Raw genomic sequence first — 23644 nt, forward strand, 5'->3', positions numbered from 1 at the left:
AAGGATATTAAAAGTCTGGGATGGAGGGAGATGTTGCCATGGGAGAAGAATTATAGAGGAAAGGGCCGGGTACAAGTGGCTCACACCTGTAATCTCAGCACTTTGGGAGGCAGAGGCAGGAGTTCACTTGAGGTCAGGAATTCAAGACCAGCCTGGCCAACATGGTGAAAACTTGTCTCTACTAAAAATACAAAAAACTAGCTGGGCATGGTGGTGTGCACCTGCAGTCCCAGCTACTCAGGAGGTTGAGGCACAAGAATCGCTTGAATCGGGATGTGGAGGCTGCAGTGAGCCAAGATTATGCCACTGCACTCCAGCCTGGGCGACAGAGTGAGACTTTGTCTCAAAGAGAGAAAAAAAGAAAGAATTATGGAGGGAAAACACCACTTGTTCTTATTCTCGGTTGTGTGGGTGAGATTGTATGGGGGTGGGGAAGATAGAAGTACTCACCTACAGAGAAGAAAATAATTAGCTTAGTAGATGGACTCTAAAGAAGTTGGTTCTGAAAAGCACAACTGGGCCACCCCAATGTTCTCTCACTAATGTGGGAGATGGTCCCTGGATGCCCCCTTTTCCCACACTATCAATGAAAGCAGAGCCTCCTTGTTGAAGGCTTCTTTCTCTCTGCTGAGGCAGCAGTGCTGTGATCCTCGTTGTCCTGCGTCTTTAAGTGCCACAGAAGGGCCAGAGGACCCACAACCTGGAGCAGGACTCCCAGTCTATGCCTTAGTCTGAGTCCCTGCCACCGACCCCTGCTCCCTAAGCTCATTTGCACTTGTCAAAGCAAGAATGAATATACTGGTTGTATTTTGCAGACTCATGTTTGAGAGGCTGTGTGTCCCCATCCTTGTCTACTCTGGACTTTCTCTTCCATTCCCAAAGGCTGTGGCTTCATTGGGGGATCAATGGTCATGGGAAAGGGGCCACTCTCACCGCACACCTCTATTAGAGGTTCCTCTTTTATTTTTCTTTTCTTTTCCTAGCTCCTTCTGCTCCAGTCATAAATCCGCAGGCCCCTAACTCAGCCACAGGTTCCTCAGTCCGAGTGTGCTGGAGCTTATACTCCGATGACACCGTGGAGAGCTATCAGCTGTCCTACCGGCCAGTGCAGGACAGCTCACCTGGGAAGGACCAAGCAGGTGAGGCTCTGCCAGGAACATGCTTATGTTCATGGGAACAGTTCAGGCTCCCCAGGGACCTGGGCCCTGTCTTCCTGGCAGTTGGGATAGTGGAGACAGGATGGGTCTACACGTGCAGAGGATTGGATGCAGGCAGGTGAGCAGGGCAGAAAGGGTAGCAAAGCATGATGGGGCCTGACTGGGGAGGACGGTAAGGCCAGGTGAAGGGGTCTGGAGCGTATCTACAGCCATTGGGTCAGAGCTGTCCCTGGGACCCGTCTCTGGCTGCACTGTGTGCAGGAGGGACCAGGGGCGCCCCTTGTCAAGGAGGTTGGGCTAGCTGGATTCTAGCTTGTCCTGTGCTCCTCTCACAGCAGCCTTGTGCTGCAGGAGAAACTGGAGGATTCATCTGCAGACCCCATGAGAGGTGAGGGGGCCTCTGCAGCCTGGAAGGGCTGCTGCTGATCCCAGGTGGAGACAACTCCTGAGATGGCCCCTAGCCTCCACTCTGGGCAGCTCTTGGCCAACATCCTTTTCCCCAGAAATGGGACTGGCTGGTGTGGGGTTATAGCTGGGGTAGGGCCCCCCACACCACAATAATCAATAAGCCATTCTCTCTTAAGGAGCGAGGGTCAAACAACAGAAGAGCCCCAGCTGAGCATCTGAAGATTTCAAGAGATCAGGGCCAGCCTGACAGTGCCTGTCCTGGGCATGTGGGGTTGGAATGGGATTGCTGGAAAGAGACTTAGAGATCTCCGTTTTATAGACGAGGAAACTGAGACTCAGAGAGAAAGAAGCTGTCCGTGAGGACACAGTGAGTTATGGCAGAATGAGGATGTGAATCAGGTGTGTAGGCATCCTGCCCCAAGGTCTGCTCATTGTAGCAGACCATGCAGATGGAGGGCTGAGTTCCAGAAGCTGAGGATAGTGTTTCTGCCCAGGAAAGAAGGGGAATTCTTGAGAAAAGTAAGAGTAAATTTAAGCGATGATGAGGGAGGGTAAGAGTGGTCAGAATAAAGACTAAAGAGGACATGGAGAGGGGCAAGGAACTTTGAAAAGGGAGGTTGGGGACTAGGAAGTCAGACGTGATTAACCCCAGCTTTTGCCACAAATCAACCCTGCCAGCACCCCTGCAGATACACAGAAGCCATTGTATTGGGGCTGTGTTGTGGCAATCTATAAAGATCTTTCAAACTGACCATTTTGCTATAAAGGAACTGATATCTGAAGGTAAATTAAGAGTTATCACTGCCTTTCAAGATTCTGGGGAAGTCTGGAGTTGTGTCAGTTTTTGCTGCATAACCAAACCCCCTCCCCACCCCCTACAACTTAGTGGCTTAAAATAACAAACAATTATTATTCTTTTTTTTTTTTTTTTTGAGATGGAGTCTTGCTCTGTTGCCCAGGCTGGAGTGCAGTGGCACAATCTCGGCTCACTGCAACCTCCGCTTCCCGGGTTAAAGTGATTCTCCTGCCTCAGCCTCCTGAGTAGCTGGGACTATAGGCAAATACTACCACACCCAGCTAATTTTTTGTATTTTTAGTAGAGATGAGGTTTCACTATGTTAGCCAGGATGGTCCCGGTCTCCTGACCTTGTGATCTGCCTGCCTCAGCCTCCCAAAGTGCTGGGACTACAGGCGTGAGCTACTGCGCCCGGCCCTATTATTTAATTCTGTGGACTGGCCAAACAGTTCTATTCTGAACCACCTTGGGTAGGGCTGGTTTGTCTAGGATGGCCTCATTTACTTGTCTCAGATAGGACAGCCAGGAGGACTTGGGCAGCTGGGGTCTCTCTCCCTGCGGTCTCGCATCCTCCAGGAGGCTGGCTTGGGCTTGCTCACATGGTAATGGAAGCGTCCCCAGCAGCAAGAGGGCAAGCCTCTGTGCACCAGCACTTCCCACGCCTCTGCTTCATCATTTGCTATTGCCTCATTGACCAAAGCTAGTCACACAGCTAAGCCCAGTTTCAAGGAATACAGAGAAGGAAGGAAGCTCTGAATGGAAGGAGCAGCAAAGTCATGCTGCAGAGGGAGTGCATACAGGGATGGGAGGAATTTACAGCCAGTTTTGTAATCTACTACTGTGGGATTCGGCATAATGAATTTGGAGCCACTTGGCCAGTTTTTAGGGTTGAATTCTTATCTTTTTTTTTTTTTCCCCCTAGAATTTACAGTGACCGTCAAAGAAACATATTGCTCAGTGACAAACCTTGTGCCAAATACCCAGTATGAATTTTGGGTCACAGCTCACAACAGGGCTGGCCCCAGTCCCTCTAGCGAGCATGCAGTGTACATGACAGGTAATGGGCTACTCATTTCCTATAACAGGGCTTTCAGTCAAGGGGACACAGGAGTCGTGGGTTTCTAGACAAGGCAGAGCTCTTGATTTCATTTGGAAGGGTAGGAAGAGCTGTGTACATTTTGTTTCTTCTATTTAATACACCAAATCTACATGCCTAGTTTGACAGTGACATTTTTTTCTTTTCTTTTCTTTTCTTTTTTTTTTTTTTTTTTTTGGGAGATGGAGTCCCGCCCAGGCTGGAGTGCAGTGGCATGATCTCTGCTCTCTCTGCTCACTACAACCTCCACCTCCCAGGTTCAAGAGATTCTCCTGCCTCACCCTCCCGAGTAGCTGGGATTACAGGTGTCTGCCACTTCTGGCTGATTTTTTTTTTTTTTTTTAATATTTTTAGCAGAGATGGTGTTTGACTATGTTGGCCAGGCTGGTCTCGAACTCCTGAACTCAAGTGATCCACCCGCCTCGGCCTCCCGAAGTGCTGGGATTACAGGCGTGAGCCACTGTGCTCAGCTGACAGTGATATTTTCTGATGGTTGGTCTCAAAATATAAAAAACTGCCACTCTCCGTCACACTGACATTTAAACCTTGCAACCATCTTCTACTCCAGAAACATCTGGAAGGGATTCCCTGGTTTGCTTTTGATTGCACTGAATCTCTTTTGTGGGAGGAAGAAGGTGGCTGTGATGTTTGTCCGTGGCTCTGAACAAAATGACTGGAAATGAACCCAACAGTTGTTCATCTCTCCCTTTCTCCCACATTTAGCGCCTTCTCCCCCCATTATAAAAACAAAAGAGATAAGGAGCTGTGAAGAGGCTGTGCTGATTTGCTGGGAGTCTGGGAACCTGAATCCTGTGGACTCGTACACTGTGGAGCTGACCCAGGCTGAAAGTCCAGAGGCCTCAGGTGTAACTGAGTGAGTCATAAGGGCATTTGCTGGGCACGCGAGCCCTGACACCTGATACAGTGACATGGCTTAGGAAGTATATGGAGTCTGAAGAGAAGGTTGGCATTTTTGATACACAGGAATCTCAATTTTTGGTTGCTTAGTGTTCATGAGAAGTAGCTGGAATGCTATTATTGAAGGTGAATGATGAGTGAATGAATAAGTTGGCTGAACCTCAGGTTTTGTTGTTGTTTTACCTGAAGTAAGGTTTCCCATTCATTCATTCATTCAACAAGCATTGAGTGCCTGGGTGGTGTCAGGTCCTGTGCAAGGCACTGGGAACTAGATGGATAAACTTCCTGCCCTAATGGGGCTGACAGTCTGGTGGGGAAATAGACAAAAGGCAAGAAAACAAACCAATGTGCAAAATATGCAGTGCTAGGAAGGAAAAAGAAATGTAATAAAACAGAGAATGGTGGTGGAGGTGAGGATCCACTTTGGATAAAGAAGATGTTTAAACTGAGACCTGAACAGATGGGAAAGACTGAGCCCCAAGAACAGTGAATGCAGGGGTGCTCCAGTGGGAGGGGGCTGCATGGACACACACCCTGGGGGCAGGAGTAAGCAGCTGGAGGAACTGAAAGACCCACTTAGCTGGAATTCAGAGAGGAGAGGGTGAAACTCATAGGCGAAAACAAAAGAGATCACAGCTCAATGTACAAAGAATGTTTCATCTATCATAGAAGACTGTCTGGAAGCTCATGCTCACCCCTCATTCTCTGAGAGCTGGAGGGGTTCACAAATTGATAAGGGTTGGACTCAGTGACCACAAGGGCTCACAGAACCTGAGTTTACAGCAGCCTATGATGGAGGAAGCATAGGTTTACCTCTGGTTTACAGAAGCTTGTGAAAGGGGATGAACCAGCCAGGCAGGCCAGCACCAGCCACCAGGACCAGGGGCTCCCCTGCTGTGGAGCACAGGGTTGCACCGACCTGGAGCTGGAGAAATGAAGAGGGATTGGTGTCAACTGTTACGGAAGCAGATTCTTCTATGCTAAATGCCAGGTTTGAAACATGGCCATATGCCACCCATCCATCTGTTCCAGGTGGAATCTGCATGTCCATGGCCACATGGAGGCTGACCTTGGTAATCCACTCTGGGGATACTCAGGAGTGGGGCAGGGTGTCCAGTGGTTCTGGCCATCCTAAGGGTTCAGGTTTCCTTTGCAATTTATGCTGATACTTTAGGCGCACTTGACACCTGGGACCAACTCACAATGATGAGGTCACCAGAGGGCTGGTCAGTAACCTGAGAGATGACCTGAGAGCTGTTGCATATTCTTCCAGTACAAATCCAATCATGGCAGCCCATGGCGGAAAAAAGGCAAAACTCGTTCATAGGCTCTGGCCCCTTCCTGCCTCTCCAACTCCTCTCACATCAGCTCCCCTCCCTCTAAAGCTCCCGCCACATTGGTCACGTTTCAGTTCCTCCTACTTTTCACACTCCTTCCTGCCACAGGGCCTTGGCACATGCTTCTCCTGTGAAGGAGACTCCTCTGTCCCTTTTTCATACAGTTACCTCTTCAGCATTCTTCAGAGCTCTGCTCAAAAGCCATCCTCCCCCCACCATTATATGCTATAGCACACTGTCAACTTGTCATGGTTACCATCTTACATTCCTTCCAGTGATTGCTTGAAGAATGCTGCTCTTCCCATCTAGACTGGAAGCTCTATGAGGGCAGGAACTACATTTGGTTTTTCTGAGGGCCTCCCTATACAGTGCCTGGAACCTGAGGAGTTTAGTTAATATTTATTGAATGCATAAAAGTGCCCCTCTGGCCCAGAGCTGCAGCCTGAAGATAACCTAGACAACCTGGCCTCATCTGGGTGAGGATGTTGTATTGGTAAATGGGCCTCATCCTAAAGACTTTTCTTGCCCACTGGACTGACATGGGGTTGGCAACCGCAGCAATATAGGCAGTGGCAATTATGGGCTTATATTTCTGTATAGTACAATTTAAATATCTTGAATTATTTCCAATAGGCAGCTGTTCTCAGTGGGTTAATAGCAGTTAACCCTTTCAGCTCTAGTTAGAAAGTTAGAATTATTTGTTCATAAACATGAATCAAGGACCTTCTTCTTTTTTTTTTTTTTTTGAGACAGAGTCTTACTCTGTCGCCCAGGCTGGAGTGCAGTAGCCTGATGATCTCTGCTCACTGCAACCTCCAACTCCCAGGTTCATGTAATTCTCCTGCCTCAGCCTCCTGAGTAGCTGGGATTACAGGCATCTGCCACCACATTTGGCTACTTTTTGTAGTTTTAGTAGGGACAGGGTTTCACCATGTTGGCCAGGCTGGTCTCGAACTCCTGACCTCAAGTGACCCACCGGCCTCAGCCTCCCAAAGTGCTGGAATTATAGATGTGAGCCATCGCACCTGGCTGAAGTGAGGGCCTTCTATGGGCCCAGCACTGTACTAAGAATAGCGGTACTCAGAGACATTATGATCCTAACAGACAGACAGAGACATACTGGATTCCACTGCATGCACACTCCATGATGCAGTGTTAGCCATATGCCAAGCGCGGTGCTGGGTGCCTGGGAAACCAGAATGAGGGACTTGGAGAGGAGACAGCCACAAACACAAGAAGTAGCAATGAAGTGACAAGAGCAGACCAGAGACTGTGGGAGGGAATGCCAAGGGGCAGCCAGCACTCCTGGCTGTGCTGCTGTAAGTGTGGATCAGAGGACAGGGGCGCAAGAGTGAGTTAAACCTTCCAGCTTTGAAAGGGATGCCTGGTGCTTGGGCCCAGGTGTCCTGGCCCCATTCTGACTGCAGCTCTGCTTCCTTGTACAGGTCTGTTGTAGGCATCCCGACCTGCGAGTCCCTGGTGCAGCTGCAGCCGGGGCGGAACTACATTATCTGTGTGCGAGCCCTCAACATGGGGGGCCCCAGCGTGAGGAGCGAGCCAGCTACAGTCCACACCATAGGTCTGTGCCCCAGCCCACATAGTCTCTGGGACCCAAAGTGGCCACTCTGTGGCAGACCCAGTGATGCTATGACTGCACTGGGAAATTGATGAATATGCACAGATATGGACATGTGGCAAGTCAGCCCAGAAGGAGTTCAGGGGTGTCCCCCACTGCCCTAATTGCAAGTCAAATGGATCATTAAGAAGTCCCTCAGGCCGGGCACGGGGGTTCACGCCTGTAATCCCAGCACTTTGGGAGGCCGAGGCGGGCGGATCACAAGGTCAGGAGATCAAGAGTATCCTGGCTAACATGGTGCAACCCCATCTCCACTAAAACATACAGAAAATTAGCCGGGCGTGGTGGCGGGCGCCTGTCGTCCCAGCTACTTGGGAGGCTGAGGCAGGAGAATGGCGTGAACCCGGGAGGCGGAGCTTGCAGTGAGCCGAGATGGCGCCACTGCACTCCAGCCTGGGTGACAGAGAGAGACTCCGTCTCAAAAAACAAAAAACAAAAAAAGAAGTCCCTCAATTCCTATTTCCCTTGGCAAATAGGTTAGACATTCTTATCCATATATAGGCATTACAGCTAGAGGTGAAGAGCACAGCCTCTGGAATCAGAGGGGATTGGGGTTCAAGTTTAAGTTCTATCATTTGCCAGCTGATTTCTTAACCACCCTGTGCCTCCATTTCCTCAACTTCAAAATGGAAATAGTAACACCTGTTTCTAAGGGTCGTAGTGAGGATTGAAGGGCATACTAGGCACACAAGACTGCCCAATGAGTGTTAATTGCCATCTTTGTTAACGGGACGCCTATTACTAGGCCAGGTCCAGGCTTAGGTGTATCCCACACGAAGCTAAGCCGGCCACCACCGCCCACGGGGAGAAAGCAAGTGACTGGCTGCGGGTCTTCTGTGTGCTCCTCCTCCCACAGGAAGCTACTTTCGCCTAAACAAGGACACCTGCCATCCCTGGCTGATCATTTCTGAAGATGGACTTACGGTCGTACGAAGTGAAAGGAGAATCCCTGCCAGGGAGCTGTCATCCAGCGACTCCCGCTTCACCAGGTACTTTGTCAACCTCTCACAAGGGCGTTCTGTGAACTTCCCGAAGGTGCCCTGCTATTCAGGTCAAATCCGAATATGGCATGGAGGCAGCCTTGAGGGAAAAGGAATCCCGGAAATGAGTGAGGAGAGGGGAGCCTAGTGGGGAGGGGACCCAGAGGAGTGTGGGTGAGAGGGGTCGGGCAGGTGCCGGCAGAAGAGCCCCCTGGGAGGGCGAGGTCAGGGGAGGGCGCAGTCCCCTGGGAGGGCATGGTCCCCGGGTCTTAGGCTGCCAGAGCTGGAGCAGCCAGTGGTCATGAGGGTGGGACAGGTATTTCTAGTGGAGGGTGTCCAAGTTCTTAGAGTTCTCAACAAAGAATTGGACAAAACGCACAAACAAAGCAAGGAAAGAGCCCAAGCACGGTGGCTCACGCCTGTAATCACAGCACTTTGGGAGATTGAGGCAGACGGATCACCTGAGGTCAGGAGTTCAAGACCAGCTTGGCCAACATGCCGAAACCCCATCTCTACTAAAAATACAAAAATTAGTTGGGCGTGGTTGCGCGTGCCTGTAATCCCAGCTACTCGGGAGGCTGAGGCAGAAGAATCGCTTGAACCTGCAGGGCGGAGATGGCGCCACTGTACTCCATCCTGGGCAACAGAGTGAGACTCCTTCTCAAAAAAAAAAAAAAAAAAGCAAGTAAAGAATGAAGCAACAAGAGCAGAGATTTATTGAAAATGAAAGCACACTCCACAGGGTGGGAACGGACCAAGTAAGCGGCTCAAGGGCCGGGTTACAGAATTTTCTGGGGTTTAAATATCCTCTAGAGGTTCCCACTGGTTACTTGGTGTACACCCTATGCATATGAAGAGGCTAAAGTGAAGTTACAAAGTCATTTACTCGGTGTACACCCTATGCAAATGAAGAGTATGTTTCCTGCCACAGCTGAAATACAAAGTTATTTACTTGGACTTCGAAGGTTGGGGTTTTTCTGCTTAATTTAGTTCTAGGAAGTCCTTATGTTCCCTGCCCCCAGACTCTGTTCTGCTTCACAGGGGTCATGCTGTGGGCTAGTGGGAGAACAGAAACAAGGACCTAGATTTCCCACCGGTTAGCCTAGTGCTCTTTCTCCTGCACTGTGGTACCTTATAGCAAAACTCCTGATAGAAAACTGGCCATGGAGTGAGACTGTTCCAAAGTGAGGGGAAAACCATCACTGTGCTGGTGCATGACCTGTGGGCGGGGTGGCCCACCAAAGAAGCTGGCTGGCTGGTCCAGCTATTTCTAAAGCTTGGTACACAACATATGTTGAAATTACTTACATATTCCTTACTTCTTTCCAAAGTTAACAGACAAAATAAGGGGCAAATAAAAATACTGAAATAGAAAAATCAAAGCAATGGGAGAAAAGAAAGGACACAGGTTAACTTCAAGGGCTAATTCAGTTTCTAGGATTAACACAAATATGGCCTCTCAGCTTCCTGATATCCAGGGCAAAAATAGTTCTTGGTAGGTTGATTTTTAGAGTCAAGAGGATCTTCTAGGGAAGCAAAGGGGCTCTCCTATTAGGGCTGGAAGGGCCGCTGATGGAAAACTATCCAGCCTCCCTACCTGGGTCCTGGATAGTCCCCTCAGCTGGCTCTTCCTCTGACCCTGGCTTCCTGCTGGCCTTTTTATTGCACATGGGTTAAGCACCTACTGTATGCAAGTGTCAGTGTGAAAGAGCAGGTGCAGAGGAAAAGATTTTGTCCTTTCCTCCTCTGCCCTTTCAACCAGGTTTGTAGGGTGTAGAGAGGAGTAAGCAGCAATAAAGGTCTTGCCTGACTGGCACCAAAGCAACATTTAAAGCTACTCTCATGGGCACTGTCATAAGCCCCTCTGACCACAGCTGTGGGCCCCAGGCAGTCCCCCTCCCTCCAGGGGCCCTTTGCTACCCTTCAACCTTTGCATCCACACAACTCTAGCATCTTTCTGCTGAGGTCTCCTTGACCCCCACAGAAAGCCCTCTTGGACAGGACCCCCTCAAAAACAGCACTAAGACAGCATCCCTGTGGTGGTTGCCAGTCACACCTGGTCCTGGGAAAACACACACCTTGGATGAGGCCACTGCTACTTCACTCTTCCTTTGTGTGAATAAGAAAGCTCTCTGGGCAAAGCCTCAAGCATCTTCAAATTCAACCCTTTGTTATTACACTGAAAAGCTATGAACCCAGTTTTTGGCTCTCTCCTTCTAAACTTCTGCCTAGGAGTCTATTTCTAACATCTCACCATGAAATACAGGAGTTCTTTACACGCATCGTTTGGTTCTTGGCTTCTGGGGATCCAGCTAAGCTGAGTTAGACAGTCCCATTTTAATATCCAGTTGCCAATGTAGCTGTTGCCCTGTGAAACATTGTGCTGTCCTGGGGGATAAATAGATAAAGATACAGTCCTCGCCCACCTAAGACTCAGATCTCAAGCGGAGGAGACGTGCATGCAAAAGGCACACACATTAAAGGTAAGGTAGATTTATGGACAAAGCATTGTAGGAGCCCCAAGTACAAAGACTTGGAAGGACAAAAGCATGAAGGATAAATAGGAGTTCTCTAGGCCAACAAGGCAGATAGTTGCTTTGTACATGTACATATGAAAGAAGCCAAAAAGATCATGTTTGGAGAAATATGAGGAATTTGGTATGTCTGCAATATAGGGTCCACGATGGGAAGAGGTGGAAGATGAGGCAGGAAAGTCAGAGAAAGTCCAGTACATACACAATAAAAGTTTGGATTTTACCCTCTATGTGGTGAGAATTATTGGATGATTTAAAGCAGGGGAACAAGATCAGATTACATTTCAGAAAGATTTCAGTGCATGGTAGAACATGAGCTGGGGAGGGAGAGGGAAAAGGAAAGGCAAAGGCAGATGGGAAACAAGGAGACCAGAGAGGAGACTATGGAGGGCTTAACTATGCAGCAGGGTACGTGAGAGGAGCCAGTGGAGTCAACAGCTGTTGAGCACATAAAACCAACAAGGCTAGCTGGTCACCTGTTTAAAGGGCAACAGAGAGGGAGATGAGTCAGGGACTATCATATTGCCATATTTATAAAGTGCTTACCAAGTGCTAAATATACTTCATCTCATGCAATCATCCCAACAGCCCTGTGAGGTCTGTACTATTATCAATCCCAGTTGACGGATGAGAAAACTAATTAAAACACAGAGAAGTAACTTGCCCAAGAGTATAATGATATTAAGGGTTGAAGCAGGACTAAAACTAGAAGGTAACCTTGTAGCCACTACATTATTCCCATCTTAGTTTTCTGCCAAGGGGTTATCAGGTAGATAATGACTATATTAACCAAAATGGAGATGTGAGAAGTATGTACCCCTCCCCACTACACCCCAAACTTTGGTAGATAAGAGGGGTGGGAATATGACTTTCCATTTGGGACATTCCGAATTTGAAACAACAGGTGGAAATGTGAGTCTGGAGCTTGAAGCAGAGATGGCCTAATTTTATAGGTGAGGTAACTGAGGTAGAAGTTAACCAACATGCAGCCTCCTTCCCAAAGCTTTGCTTGGGCAGTAAGAACTTGGGGTTTTGAGAGTAGAGAGAAAATTTTAAACTGAACAAATCTTTCTAGGGATGTTGAGGGCTATATATATTTTGGTTAATGTAGGAGTCTCCTGAAGAAGGTAGGTAGAACATTCACTTTGGAGATACCAATATAATTTGATTTTCACTGAAAACTTTCCTGTGTTGATACTTTGCTGATGTAGAACAAAACATTACTCTAACCTTTGTCAGTATAATTGTTCCCAGTGCAACCTTGGAGGTAGATTTTTTTTTTTTTTTTTTTTTGCTGGTTGAATTGTCTTTATTAACAAACAGGATATCCAAGGCCACTACATTGAGGAGGGGTGGGGGGAGGGAGGAGGAGGGTTACTTGCTGCTCACACTATATACAGATGCAAGCAAGGGGCATGGAGAGTGAGGGCTCCCTGCTCCCTCCCTCCACCGGGGAAGGGCATGGGCTAGAAGAGGAGATGGGGGTTGGGAAAGGGGGGAATGTTTTGGCTGGCGGGGTCCCCCCTCCATTCCCTGGAGTTTGGGGAAAGGGGAATCATTAAAGTGCTTTCAGAAAATGAAGAAATGGTCCCTGCCCCTGGAGTGGCTGGTGACCCCCCAAAAATCTAGGGCCCAGTGACCCCCCCCCCCAGGGTCTGGTACATTCAAGGGGGGAGCCGGCTCCCCTGACGTGCAAATAAAGAGGTCCAGGGCCCTGCCCAGTCAGCAGCAGTGGGGTAAGGAGGTAGATTTTAATGATCTGTGAGGAATCTGCTATCTTGTTCTTCTTGGGCTGGCCTCTGAATTATTGTCTTCCTCCAGGAGTCATCCCTAACATGATAGCTACCTCAAAGGCCTTCCATGTTCATTTAGTACAATAAGCAATGGTGGTGAACTTCAAGCTTATGGTTCCCTTAACTGTGCTGTGTTGTATATTTTCAACCCTTTTCTTTTTTTATGAACAAGTGAACCAAACCTTTTTCTATAAAAGCCCCAACAATTTTAAAGAGCAAACAAAACTTGTTCTGTTGGTTTAGTGCCTCCTCCTCTCCCATTACCAAGCTGTATCATAATCTTCTTTAATCTTCAGTATCAGCCCACTGAGCTTTGAGAGCTAAGGGTGCTTTACAAGTTAAGTGTCCAGAAGCACCTACCACCACATTGGTAGACCACCGACTGATTGATCCCAGCAGCTGGCTTCACTGATCTGCACAGCCAGGCTTAGGGTACCCCAAATCACACATGCTTCCACTTTCTAAAACCAGGTGTGTTGCTGTCATGGGAAATCTAATTCCAGTCCGAGGGCACCATTACTGGGAGGTGGAGGTGGATGAGCATTTGGACTATACAGTTGGTGTGGCCTTTGAAGATGTCACTAAACAGGAGGATCTGGGAGCAAACTGCCTCTCCTGGTGCATGAGGCACACATTTGCATCATCAAGGTAAAGTAAAATCTGGATACTCACAATTAAAATTTGTTTTTGAAAGATTACAGCAAGACCTTTTTACTAGCAATAATTAAGACACACGTTATGTTTTACAAATATTCTAAGACATTTCAGGAGTTGCTGCCAGTCATTTTCCCTAAAGTCCAAGTAGGAGAAAGAGCAGCTTTTCTCTGAGCTAAAAATAGCTAAAATTTATGGAGAATTATGTGCCAAGTACTCTTACATGCATTATCTCATTTACTTCTCACAATTGTGTTATCTCATTTTAAAAATCAGAATGCTGGGTACAGTGGCGTGCACCTGTAGTCCCAGTTACTCAGGAGAGTGAGGTGGGAGGATCGTTTGAGCCCTGGACTTCAAGGCCAGCTTGGGCAATATAGCAAGACCCCTTCTCTAAAACAAAAACAAAAACAAAAATAAAAGAATAAAAATAAAAAGACCACACCTCACAGCAATTAGATAATCCAAACGACATGGATTTGGAACTTGGATTCAAACTCAAGCAGTCTGGCTCCAAAGAGTTCATTCCTAACCACTTAAGTGATTGATTTTTTCATTTCTGTTCACCTTTAGTATTAAGCCAATACAGTTTGCTTTGAAGCCCCAGTTCCATCTTTTTAAGTGAATGTGGGCAAGAGGCTTAGTAGTTATGGCTAATTCTGGTTTGCTCCTGCTGCTGGGCACTCTGTCTTTACACATGGAGTAGTTCCATATAGTAGAAAAAAAGTCTCATGCAGCCCAGGTCAATGAATAAACTTTCAGACTTAGAACAACCTTCCTTCACCTCAAAAACTGAAAAACAAGACCCCACACTGCTTTCCCATCACATCTTGTAAAATGGGGCCTCTGACCCTCCTTGGTTTGATGAATCCTAGTAATGTTCATCCAATGTTCTCTGCCCATGGTCCTCTATCATGGTTATTCATGCCCAAGCATAAGTGGGAAGACCAACTTCCCCCTGATAATAGATGAGGACACTAATGAAATCTACTAAACTTCAGACCCAGTTTGGGGAATGCAAGAATTACTATACACTGAGGCAGATACTTTATTTGGGGATTCTGCCTGAAGTAAGGCTAAAGATCAAAGTCTCTTCTTTAGAAAGGCAAGAACAAGGGGCAGAGTAAAACTAAGGGAGCATAAAGAAAGCCTAGAAGTCCGTGTGTAGGGGGAGGAATAAGGGGAATAAGAAGAGAGAATAGAAGAGGGATGGAAGACAAAGGAAGGGCAAAAGCTACAGGCCAAGTGCTAGAGCCAAGCCAGTTTCTTACAGATGTAGGGGGGGGTGTGTGTGTGTGTGTGTGTGTGTGTATGTGCGCGCATGCACACGCACACGTTACAAATGGAGAATGAAGGTAAGGCATCCTAGGATAAGGTCTCCTAGCAGATTTGCATTTTTGGCTCATAGTATTAGACTCCATTGGTGGTGGGAGAGAAAGTACAGGAAAGGACTCATATAGCTTCTGGCAGCTGCTTAGTTAAAATAAGGTGAAATGGGCTTGAGACAGGCTGGCTTCCTCTGACATGTTTAGATCGTATTCCAAGTGTTCATCCCAGCAGCCTAGACTAGCCTGTTGACACAAAAAGCTTTTCAAGTATCTGTAGGTAGCAGGGTTAGGAAATTCCTGTGACAGGTTTTGGTTTCTGCCATTTTTCAAAGTACACAGGATGCAGAGCATGGATAGTGATATAATATTGATTGGTAACAGGCCCACTGGCCACTCAATTTGGCCCACTCATTTTTCAAAGTACACAGGATGCAGAGCACGGATAGTGATATAATATTGATTGGTAACAGGCCCACTGGCCCACTCAATTTGAAAGTTTAAGAATTGGAGTAACTGTGCAGAGAAGAGCTTATGCCAAGAGGCCCATTTTATCACATGGAAAATCACAAGGTTCCCTGTTTCAAATGTCTAATCCAAATTTTAAAAACATGTTCTATTCCTATGCTAGTTTAGATGCAAGAGAGTTCAGGATGCTATAGGTAAATTTCTTAGGTTAAGAGGTTACTAGAGAAAAAATGATGTTTGAAAAATGTTTCGGCCAGGAGCAGAGGCTCATACCTGTAATCCCAGCACTTTGGGAGGCCAAGGTGAGCAACTGCCTGAGCTCAGAAATTCAAGACCAGCCTGGGCAACACAGTGAAACCCTGGTCTCTACTAAAAATACAAAAATTAGCTGGGCTTGGTGGTACATGCCTGTAATACCAGTTACTCAGGAGGCTAAGGCAGGAGAATCGCTTGAACCCGGGAGGTGGAGGTTGCAGTGAGCCGAGACAGCACTACTGCACTCCAGCCTGGGTGACAGAGTGAGACTCCGTCTAAAAAAAAAAAAAAGAAAATGTTTCTTAGGACAAATTTTAGAAAAGAGATAGTTTAGAGAATATAGTTTTAGAAATGGCTTGTCACTTTGGTAGTCATTTAATACTAGAAAGTAGCAAAATCATAGGACTATCAATAAAATTAATATGAAATATTCTATAAATAGTAAATCTATAGAATTACTGAAACTTTATTATGTCAAATTTAATTTTCAGGCATAGGTATGAATTTCTGCACAACAGAACAACTCCAGATATAAGAATAACAGTTCCTCCAAAGAAGATTGGCATTCTATTAGACTATGAAAATTCCAAGTTGTCATTTTTCAATGTGGACCTTTCTCAGCATCTATACACATTTAGTTGTCAGCTTCATGAATTTGTGCATCCCTGTTTTTCTTTGGAAACCCCTGGGTGTCTAAAGGTACATAATGGCATTTCAATGCCAAAACATGTCACTTTCTATTAGAACATTCTGATGTCCAGTTTCCTGTCTTCCATGCCTACCCCTCTTGCAGCCAATCACGCCTTAGCTGGCTGAACATGGCATTTAAGCACCATGTGTCCAGCACAATTTATGGCTCATGTTATTATCTGGCAGAATGGTGTGCTGGCGCTCATTTCACCCAACCTGGATTCTAGTCCTGTGTGCTGCTAAGATAGTCATTACCAGGCCCAGCTGTAAAATAAAGGCTCAGACTAAATGAACTCAAAAGTCTTTAAAGTTGTTAAACTGTAGTTGTGTATATGCAAAATATGAGTTTCCAAAACCTAGAGAGCTTGGAAGACGAGGAGGGTAGTCTTAATGGCTCCAGCAGCCCCAGTACACTCATGCATTTCATGAGTCAGCCAAGAATATACTTGAGAAGGCGAGAGGCTGTCTGTAGAAAACCAGGGAAGCTGTGTGCCCTTCTCAACGTCTTCTACCCTCATTTTCCCAATAGTGAGCAGCACTGTGGTGAGGTCCCTTCCACTATGTACTCTTTATAACACCCTGTTCCACTCCTACACAGTATGCACCACTCTCTAATTTTGAAATTACCTCTATAATGCCCAATTCCACGAAGGCAGGGACAGTGCCTGTTTTGTTAATTGCTAGATCCCCAAGGGCTAACACACAACAGCTGTCACCAAGTATTTGTTGAATAAATGAGTATCTTCTTCAGCCACTGCTCTTTGGCCTCTCACTGCTCTCCATGTGAAGGATGGCAGGGCTCTTTCAAAACTATAGCAAAGGACCTATGGCCAAGAAATGGGAAAAAACCTGGAATGGAGGCAGCGTGAAAGAACAGAAGGGCATCTGTGGCATATTAGCAAATGAACAACAATTTTTTAAAAGAAATTAACAGCCCACCAGAGGGCAAAGCTGAGGACGGGAAGGAAGACTGATCTCTAGCTAGGCAGCTTTTAGGCATCCTGCCTCACTGCCCCCAGGCCATTCTGTGAGCTCAATGCCCAACTCCATCAGCTACATTCCTGGTTCTCCTGTTCAAGTTTCCAGTTGCCACTTAAGCTCTGCACACATAGCATTTTCAAAGCTTGTGAGTGAAGCTGCAGAATAATTCCATTTGTGAAGCAATTACAATTCAGTATCACGTCCCACGGATGCCTCTAAACCCAGATATGCCCTAATCTCATCATTTAAGGTTTTGTGTTTTAAAAAAAGTCCACTTTGATGTTTTCTGGTGAAACCCTGTCTCTACTAAAAATACAAAAAATTAGCCAGACCTGGTGGTGGGTGCCTGTAATCCCAGCTACTCAGGAGGCTGGGGCAAGATAATTGCTTGAACCCGGGGGTAGAGGCTGCTGTGAGCCGAGACTGTGCCATTGTACTCCAGCCTTGGCAACAAGAGCACAACTCTGTCTCAAAAACAAACAAACAAAAAACCTCTGATGTTTTCCAGCACATGCAAAGCCTGACAAACTGAAAGACTCTCATCTTCTACTAAACTCTGGCTACTGGTATAAATGGCAGCTCAGATTCCTGAATTAACAGTTCACACTGACAATTTAATAACTCATTATACAAACACATACCTAGCCTGCAAAGCTGGACTGTCTACTCTGAAACAAGGGACAGCAGATGTAAGCACAGAAATGGTTCCAGTTATAAATAAACAAAAGATACATATATGTATATTAAAAAATGTTCTCAGCTACTGAAATAGAAACTACCAAGTAAGAAACAGGATATCACAAAGAAGGCAAGTTTGAATTCAGGGTTCTAATAGGCTTTATGGAATACTACACATGTTAATATGAACACGGATAAATGGATTAAAAACTCGACATCTGTAAAGTTTTAATTAAATTTTTATTTGACCAAGAAAAAACTGTCTAGAATTGTCTGACATTTACACCAAATGTCAGACAAATCCACTTAAAGCAGATTAGGAACTTCAAGCATCACAATTATTCAGCATAAGGAGCCTTTGTTGAAACATCTTTCTCATTTATTTAGAAGAAAAACATCTAGAACAGAACCAAACAAAACTTGTGTGTTTTTGTAAAAAAATTCCAATCCTTAAACTACTATAAACAATCTACTGAAACTGTATTCAACAAGGGACAGGATTTACCTCAAGGCCATGTTCACCTGCAACATGCTGATAAGTCTGTTAAAAAACAAAGCAAAAAAAGAGTTTTTAAAAATTAGACCACTGTAGCCACAATCCCTAACACTGGACAGTTAAAACAAAAGATATCAAAATCTGTTGTTTTCTTAGCTTTACCTGTATCACTTTACAACTCCTGAGAAAGTCAATTCACATAAGCTGTGGCCTCCCCACCTTAACAAAGGGGAAAAAGAATATGTAAAACCACCACAGAATCTTGGTGTAAACTAACATGGGTTTAGTAACACAGAGTGCAGTATTAAGAATTTAAGGCACCCTTATAAGTCAGAATTGGAAAGTTGGTTTGAGACTTGCAAACTAAAATGACACTGGTTTCTGATAAAATTAAATGACTTTTATTTAGAAAAGTGTGTTTAATAAATTACTTCCTGCTGGTTCAAATGACACACAATCACTAGTATACATCCACTAAGATATTTCTGAAGTGTATACTTGGTCAAAAGTAAAAAGCAGAGCAAATGCATGGGCAGTGGGGCCTTTTTCTTAATACTTCTCATCCTCCAAAATCTGTTAAAATCATCATCTTCCACAACTCACACACTGGAAGCTGTCCACAGCACAATTCACTATGATGTGGCATTCTGTAAATAAGACTATATTGGTCTTGATGCAAGCAGGTTCAGCTACCATACTGCACTATAAGAAAAGTCCTCTCCTCAACTTACCAAGACAACTTCTCCAATTTCTAGTCACCTTCCTATCAATTAGTAGAGCAAGATTCTCACATGTTCACTATGTCTTTCTCCAGTTTTCTCATCTATAAATGTACTACTCCTATTTTCTATAGAAAGACAATGGAAAGCATATAATTGCTGTTGGTAGATAAGTAGGCCTTGAGTTTATTTTGCAAACAAGACCTGTTCTATCTACCTTTTCATTTAGGAGGCTAAAAGCAGAGTCAGCTTGATTTCAAGGACTCTATTTTCTTAGTCTCCAGAAGAACATAACCAAATCCAGCTTTTAAAACACTGTCCTTTACCATGTCAAGATACTTAAATAAAGATAATTTATAACTTCAAGCTATAGGAGATTAACTCTGTCCATATGCTTGTTTCACTGTAACCAATGGTTAATTAATCTAAATGCAAGAGAAGTGTTTGTTATTTGGAAAGAAGACCCCAGCTGATCAGCATCTTTTCTGTCATCCGGAAGTCCCCTGGAAGGAGTAGGACTATGACCTGGGCACAACAACTGCCCCTATTAGTACTTATTTTAGAGTTGCTACTGAACAGGTGGTGGTTCTTGTCAAGTATATCATGTCTGACTATTTCATTGTTTGTTTTCTGCTATCATCAGTTCCAGGAAAAAAAAAAAAAAAAAGCCCAAATTGATTGCTTTTTCATTTTGCCAGAATGTGACCGAATCATGGTTTTTAGCTCTATTTTCACCTTACTCAAATCCTGGAGGAATTAAACTATCATTTATTTGAAACGTTACAAATTAGCCTCCAGCTGATTCAAACAACATGTAGTCACTCAGAGCCAATAAAAATGTTTTGGTAGTATGAACTTGGATTCTAATCTTGCTGTCTCTCCTACTCTCATTCCTAAGTCTAAATGTTAGGTCTCTTGCTTGAAAGGAATTTAAGAGATGCCCTTAAATTCAAACAGACTGGATTGCAGAAAGGAATATAATCCATTCACTGGGAAAATACACAACCAACAAAACTGAGATTTCCCAACTGTGCACTATAACAATGCAGAAACACAGTTTTAGAGATGGCTTTACTGGGTATATACATTGCTCTTTGTAGACCCATCTATTATTCTGCCACCCAGAAAGATTCTTACCCTCCTACTTCCTTCCTACTAAATGAATGTTTAAATTAAACATTTAAATTAAACATTCATTTAATTTAAAGGTGATAGGGCCAGGGAGAGGGAAGGAAAAAACAAGAAGCACTATCCAAAAGTAAGACCAGTACTTTGGAGAAAGGTAAAAGATACTCAACATTGTTTTTTGTACCATTTACAATATATAAACCAGCCACAGAGTCCTAGGCACCCAGAATGGACCTCCTCTTCCTTGTCTACCTAATGCCTGTATAGCCTCTTGGAAACACTGCCTTATTCCTCCCCGTCCCAGGAGAGGTTAAGTGCCACACTCACCTCTTTTAGATTACTTAAGTAGCTATACTGCAATCATTGACTTGTGTCTGCTCCACTTGACTATAAGCAAACTGAAGGCAGGGTTTGTGCCTTCATAATCTCTGAATGATCTGAAGATGGAAATAACTGCTTCGTGCTTTCAGGGAGCTCATATACCTGCAAAGAGAAAAGAGACATCAAATTATCTTCCAAATCAAAGGAAAAGTCTCTTTATTAGAAAGCAAAGCAGCTTTCAAATTTGTGTGTGGTTGGGGAGTAGAAGGAAACATTAAAATATGAATCTGCTGGGCACGGTGGCTCATGCCTGTAACCCCAACACTTTGGGGGGCCAAGACGGGCAGATCACCTGAGGTCAGGAGTTTAGACCAGCCTAGCCAACATGATGAAATACCATCTCTACTAAAAATACAATAATTAGCTGGGCATGGTGGCGGGCACATGTGATCCCAGCTACTCAGGAAGTTGAGGCAGGAGAATGGCTTGAACCAGGGAGGCAGAGATTGTAGTGAGCCGAGATGGCCGCCATTGCATTCCAGCCTGGGCAACAAGTGTGAAAACTCCGTCTAAAAAAAAAACAAAAAAAAACCCAAAATATCAACCTTTCTTCTGTCCCAGTACATCTTAAAGATCTGATACACAGTCCCATTACTAACAGTGCTCCATGGTGACTCCTAATCTAGGCAGAGTGGGAGGGGGCACAGAATGATCTGGGGATGGGAAAGATGTATGTGGTTTAGAATGCTCTTCCCATCATTGCAAGAGACCTTTGACACATTTAATATATATTACAGTTAGACTATCCTTACGAGAGCCCAAAGATCTTCAACATGTATATTTTAAATGTTCTGAATCATAAATTTGGTTCATATGCCCTGGAGGCTAGTGAGTGAAAGCTGCCCCCTTGACTACTGAGTAAGCTTAACTGTCAATCCTATATTTATAGCACAACATGAGTATCTGGCTTTCTGCTAGTTTCAGGATCTAAGACTTTATGGAATAAATCATATGCTATAAAGTTAATGTCAAATTAGGGATTTAGAAAGATCAAAGGTGATTCTTTTTCAAATGTCAAGTATCTTTAAAAGTCAATTTTAAAAGTGATACAAAGCAACAAAGTATTATAGCTCAGTACCTAACAGCCCCTCTCCCCCAAACAACTTTGGCCAAATTTATATATTAATCTGTAGGGTGGAAATCAGATAAACAAACCCCTTGTTACTGAAATTTCATCCTTTTCTTATAAAGTGATCGATGGCTAGAATTTTCAAACAGTGGGATCCTATGCTTCATTATTTTAAATCAGAAATAAAGGGATCATTCTATAGTTTGTTATTGGAAATGGTTCTCTGAATGTGTAGAGCACCGGTGAACAAATAAAACTTTGACGCACACACACATAGGTACATGCAAAAGAAAGAAATACATGTTCCCAGTCCTTCAAAGAACTGCAAGCCAACTTCCCAAAAATAACCACATATAACTAACTACCAAGGATTTCTACGTAAGGCATTTTAAACACCATTTACCAATTTATTATAAACTCAGTAGTGGGTATGTTTCTGTACAGTTATCCATTGAAAACTCATCTAAGTTCTGGAAGAGGGAGAAAAGGGAGATGGAATATAGAGGCTGTCACATGCTACTGGCTACTGGCAGGGGAAGGTAAGCAAGAGATAACTGGCCAAGAGAGTGAGAAGAAAAACTGCCTGTGGCTTGTCCATGTCCAAATCTACTAAATTGGTAGTCTTTTATTCTTAGCCCTTGATTCTCTAGCAGCTGGTCTGAACCACTGTCTGAAACCATTAAAAAAAAAAAAAGTAATGGGATAAAAAGAATACAAAATGGCTGGGTGCGGTTTTGTAGAGATGGGGTTTTGCCCCATTGCCCAGGCTGGTCTCAAACTCCTGAGCGCAAGCAATCCATCCACCTCGTCCTCCCAAAGTGATGAGATTACAGGTGTGAACCACCACATCTGGCTGAGAAAATTTTAAATCTCAAGTTATATATGTGTATTTTTGTAGAGAAGTATCCTAGCTGATTAATAATAAACTTTCCAAGCATAGAAAAATATTACAGGCCAGGCGCAGTGGCTGACGCCTGTAATTCCAACACTTCAGGAGGTCAAGGTGGGAGGACGGCTTGAGCTCAGGAGTTTGAGAACAGTCTGAGCAACACACAGAGACCCTGTCTCTACAAAATATATATATTTTTTAATTAGCCAGGGTGGTAGCACACACCTGTGGCCCTAGCTACTCAGGAGGCTGAGGTGGAGGAGCTCTTGAGCTCAGGAGGTCAAGGCTGCCAGTGAGCTGTGATCGCACCACTGCACTCCAGCCTGGATGACAGTGAGGTCTTGTCTCAAAAAAACAACAAAAGAATTAAAAATGGACATCTGTTTGTGTTCTCTGTGCCTGGAATTATACAGCTACTGGAAATACAAGCTACTGTGCTTGTTGTTGCATTTTTAAGGTGATACTTCTGCTCATGTCACAATCACAACAGCAATCATTCCTCTATATAATCTAAAATTTCTTTGAAATATCTTAAAAGTTGGTCTCTGTGGGGGTTTCTGAAAACCCTTCTCGGGGTTAGTGAAGTCAAAACTATTTTCATATGAACAAAAGCTCTTTGGAGTCCTCAATAACTGTTTAGTGGCTCCTGAGACCAACAAGTTTGAAAATTGTTTATATAGGAGCCGTGCACGGTGGCTCACACCTGTAATCCCAGCACTTTGGGAGGCGAAGGTGGGAAGATCACCTGAGGTCAGGAGTTCGAGACCAGCCTGGCCAATATGGTGGGACCCCCGTCTCTACTAAAAATACAAAAATCAGCCGGGCATGGTGGCACACACCTGTAATCCCAGCTACTCAGGAGAGTGAGGCAGGAAAATCACTTGAACCCAGGAGAGGGAGGCTATTCATGGCTTCCCCACAATGAACATCTGGTTGAATGAGTTCCCCAGTACTTAAGACACCCCCTATGTGAAGTGAACAGTTTTTCAATATTTGCTAATGTATGGTTTTCTGGGCCTCAGGCTCACTTATTTCCTTCACAGGCTTGCCACTTTCCTACAACACATTTCCATTTCAATAACATGAGAGAGATGAGTGCAATAATGCACAAGACACTTAAGCCACATAAGCACCAAATGTAAGATTACTTAAAACAGCTGAGGGTTGACTGCAGTGCACTCTACAGAATCAGTTTTCTAGGGTGAGCACATAGCGTGTTCAGTGAACCCCAGGCCGTTCTGTGTAAATGTGTGTAA

At 44.8% G+C, this 23644-nt stretch overlaps 1 protein-coding gene, 1 long non-coding RNA gene and 1 other non-coding gene across 15 annotated transcripts in view; 1 reads left to right on the forward strand and 2 right to left on the reverse strand.

Annotated features, from left to right (window-relative positions):
* Nucleotides 1–16797, forward strand: part of FSD2 (fibronectin type III and SPRY domain containing 2) — a 64667-nt gene extending 47870 nt beyond the window's left edge. For all 5 annotated transcript variants that reach the window (XM_077940127.1, XM_077940129.1, XM_077940126.1 and 2 more), the window contains exons 7-13: nt 984–1139; nt 3284–3418; nt 4181–4331; nt 7158–7291; nt 8205–8337; nt 13127–13303; nt 15849–16797. In XM_077940127.1, the coding sequence (XP_077796253.1) occupies nt 984–1139; nt 3284–3418; nt 4181–4331; nt 7158–7291; nt 8205–8337; nt 13127–13303; nt 15849–16101 (1139 nt within the window). In that variant the 3' untranslated portion in view covers nt 16102–16797. The remainder of the gene's footprint in view (nt 1–983; nt 1140–3283; nt 3419–4180; nt 4332–7157; nt 7292–8204; nt 8338–13126; nt 13304–15848) is intronic.
* LOC106999265 (uncharacterized) overlaps nt 1–23644 on the reverse strand; it is a 70993-nt gene that overhangs the window by 46419 nt on the left and 930 nt on the right. For 3 of the 9 annotated variants that reach the window (XR_013395896.1, XR_013395898.1, XR_013395897.1), the window contains exons 2-4: nt 20377–20532; nt 18365–18421; nt 18212–18247 (exon numbers count right to left, since the gene is read on the reverse strand). This is a non-coding gene — a long non-coding RNA (uncharacterized LOC106999265). Of the gene's footprint in view, nt 1–8271; nt 8429–17927; nt 18105–18211; nt 18248–18364; nt 18422–20376; nt 20533–23644 lie in introns of those variants that run through there. The other 6 variants (XR_013395891.1, XR_013395895.1, XR_013395892.1 and 3 more) reach the window with 4 other exon arrangements.
* Nucleotides 19079–19205, reverse strand: LOC114680009 (small Cajal body-specific RNA 15). Its single transcript, XR_003732086.1, has one exon.

The sequence above is a fragment of the Macaca mulatta genome, chromosome 7 (genome assembly GCF_049350105.2).
Source record: "Macaca mulatta isolate MMU2019108-1 chromosome 7, T2T-MMU8v2.0, whole genome shotgun sequence".
In the NCBI taxonomy this organism is placed as follows: Eukaryota; Metazoa; Chordata; class Mammalia; order Primates; family Cercopithecidae; genus Macaca; species Macaca mulatta.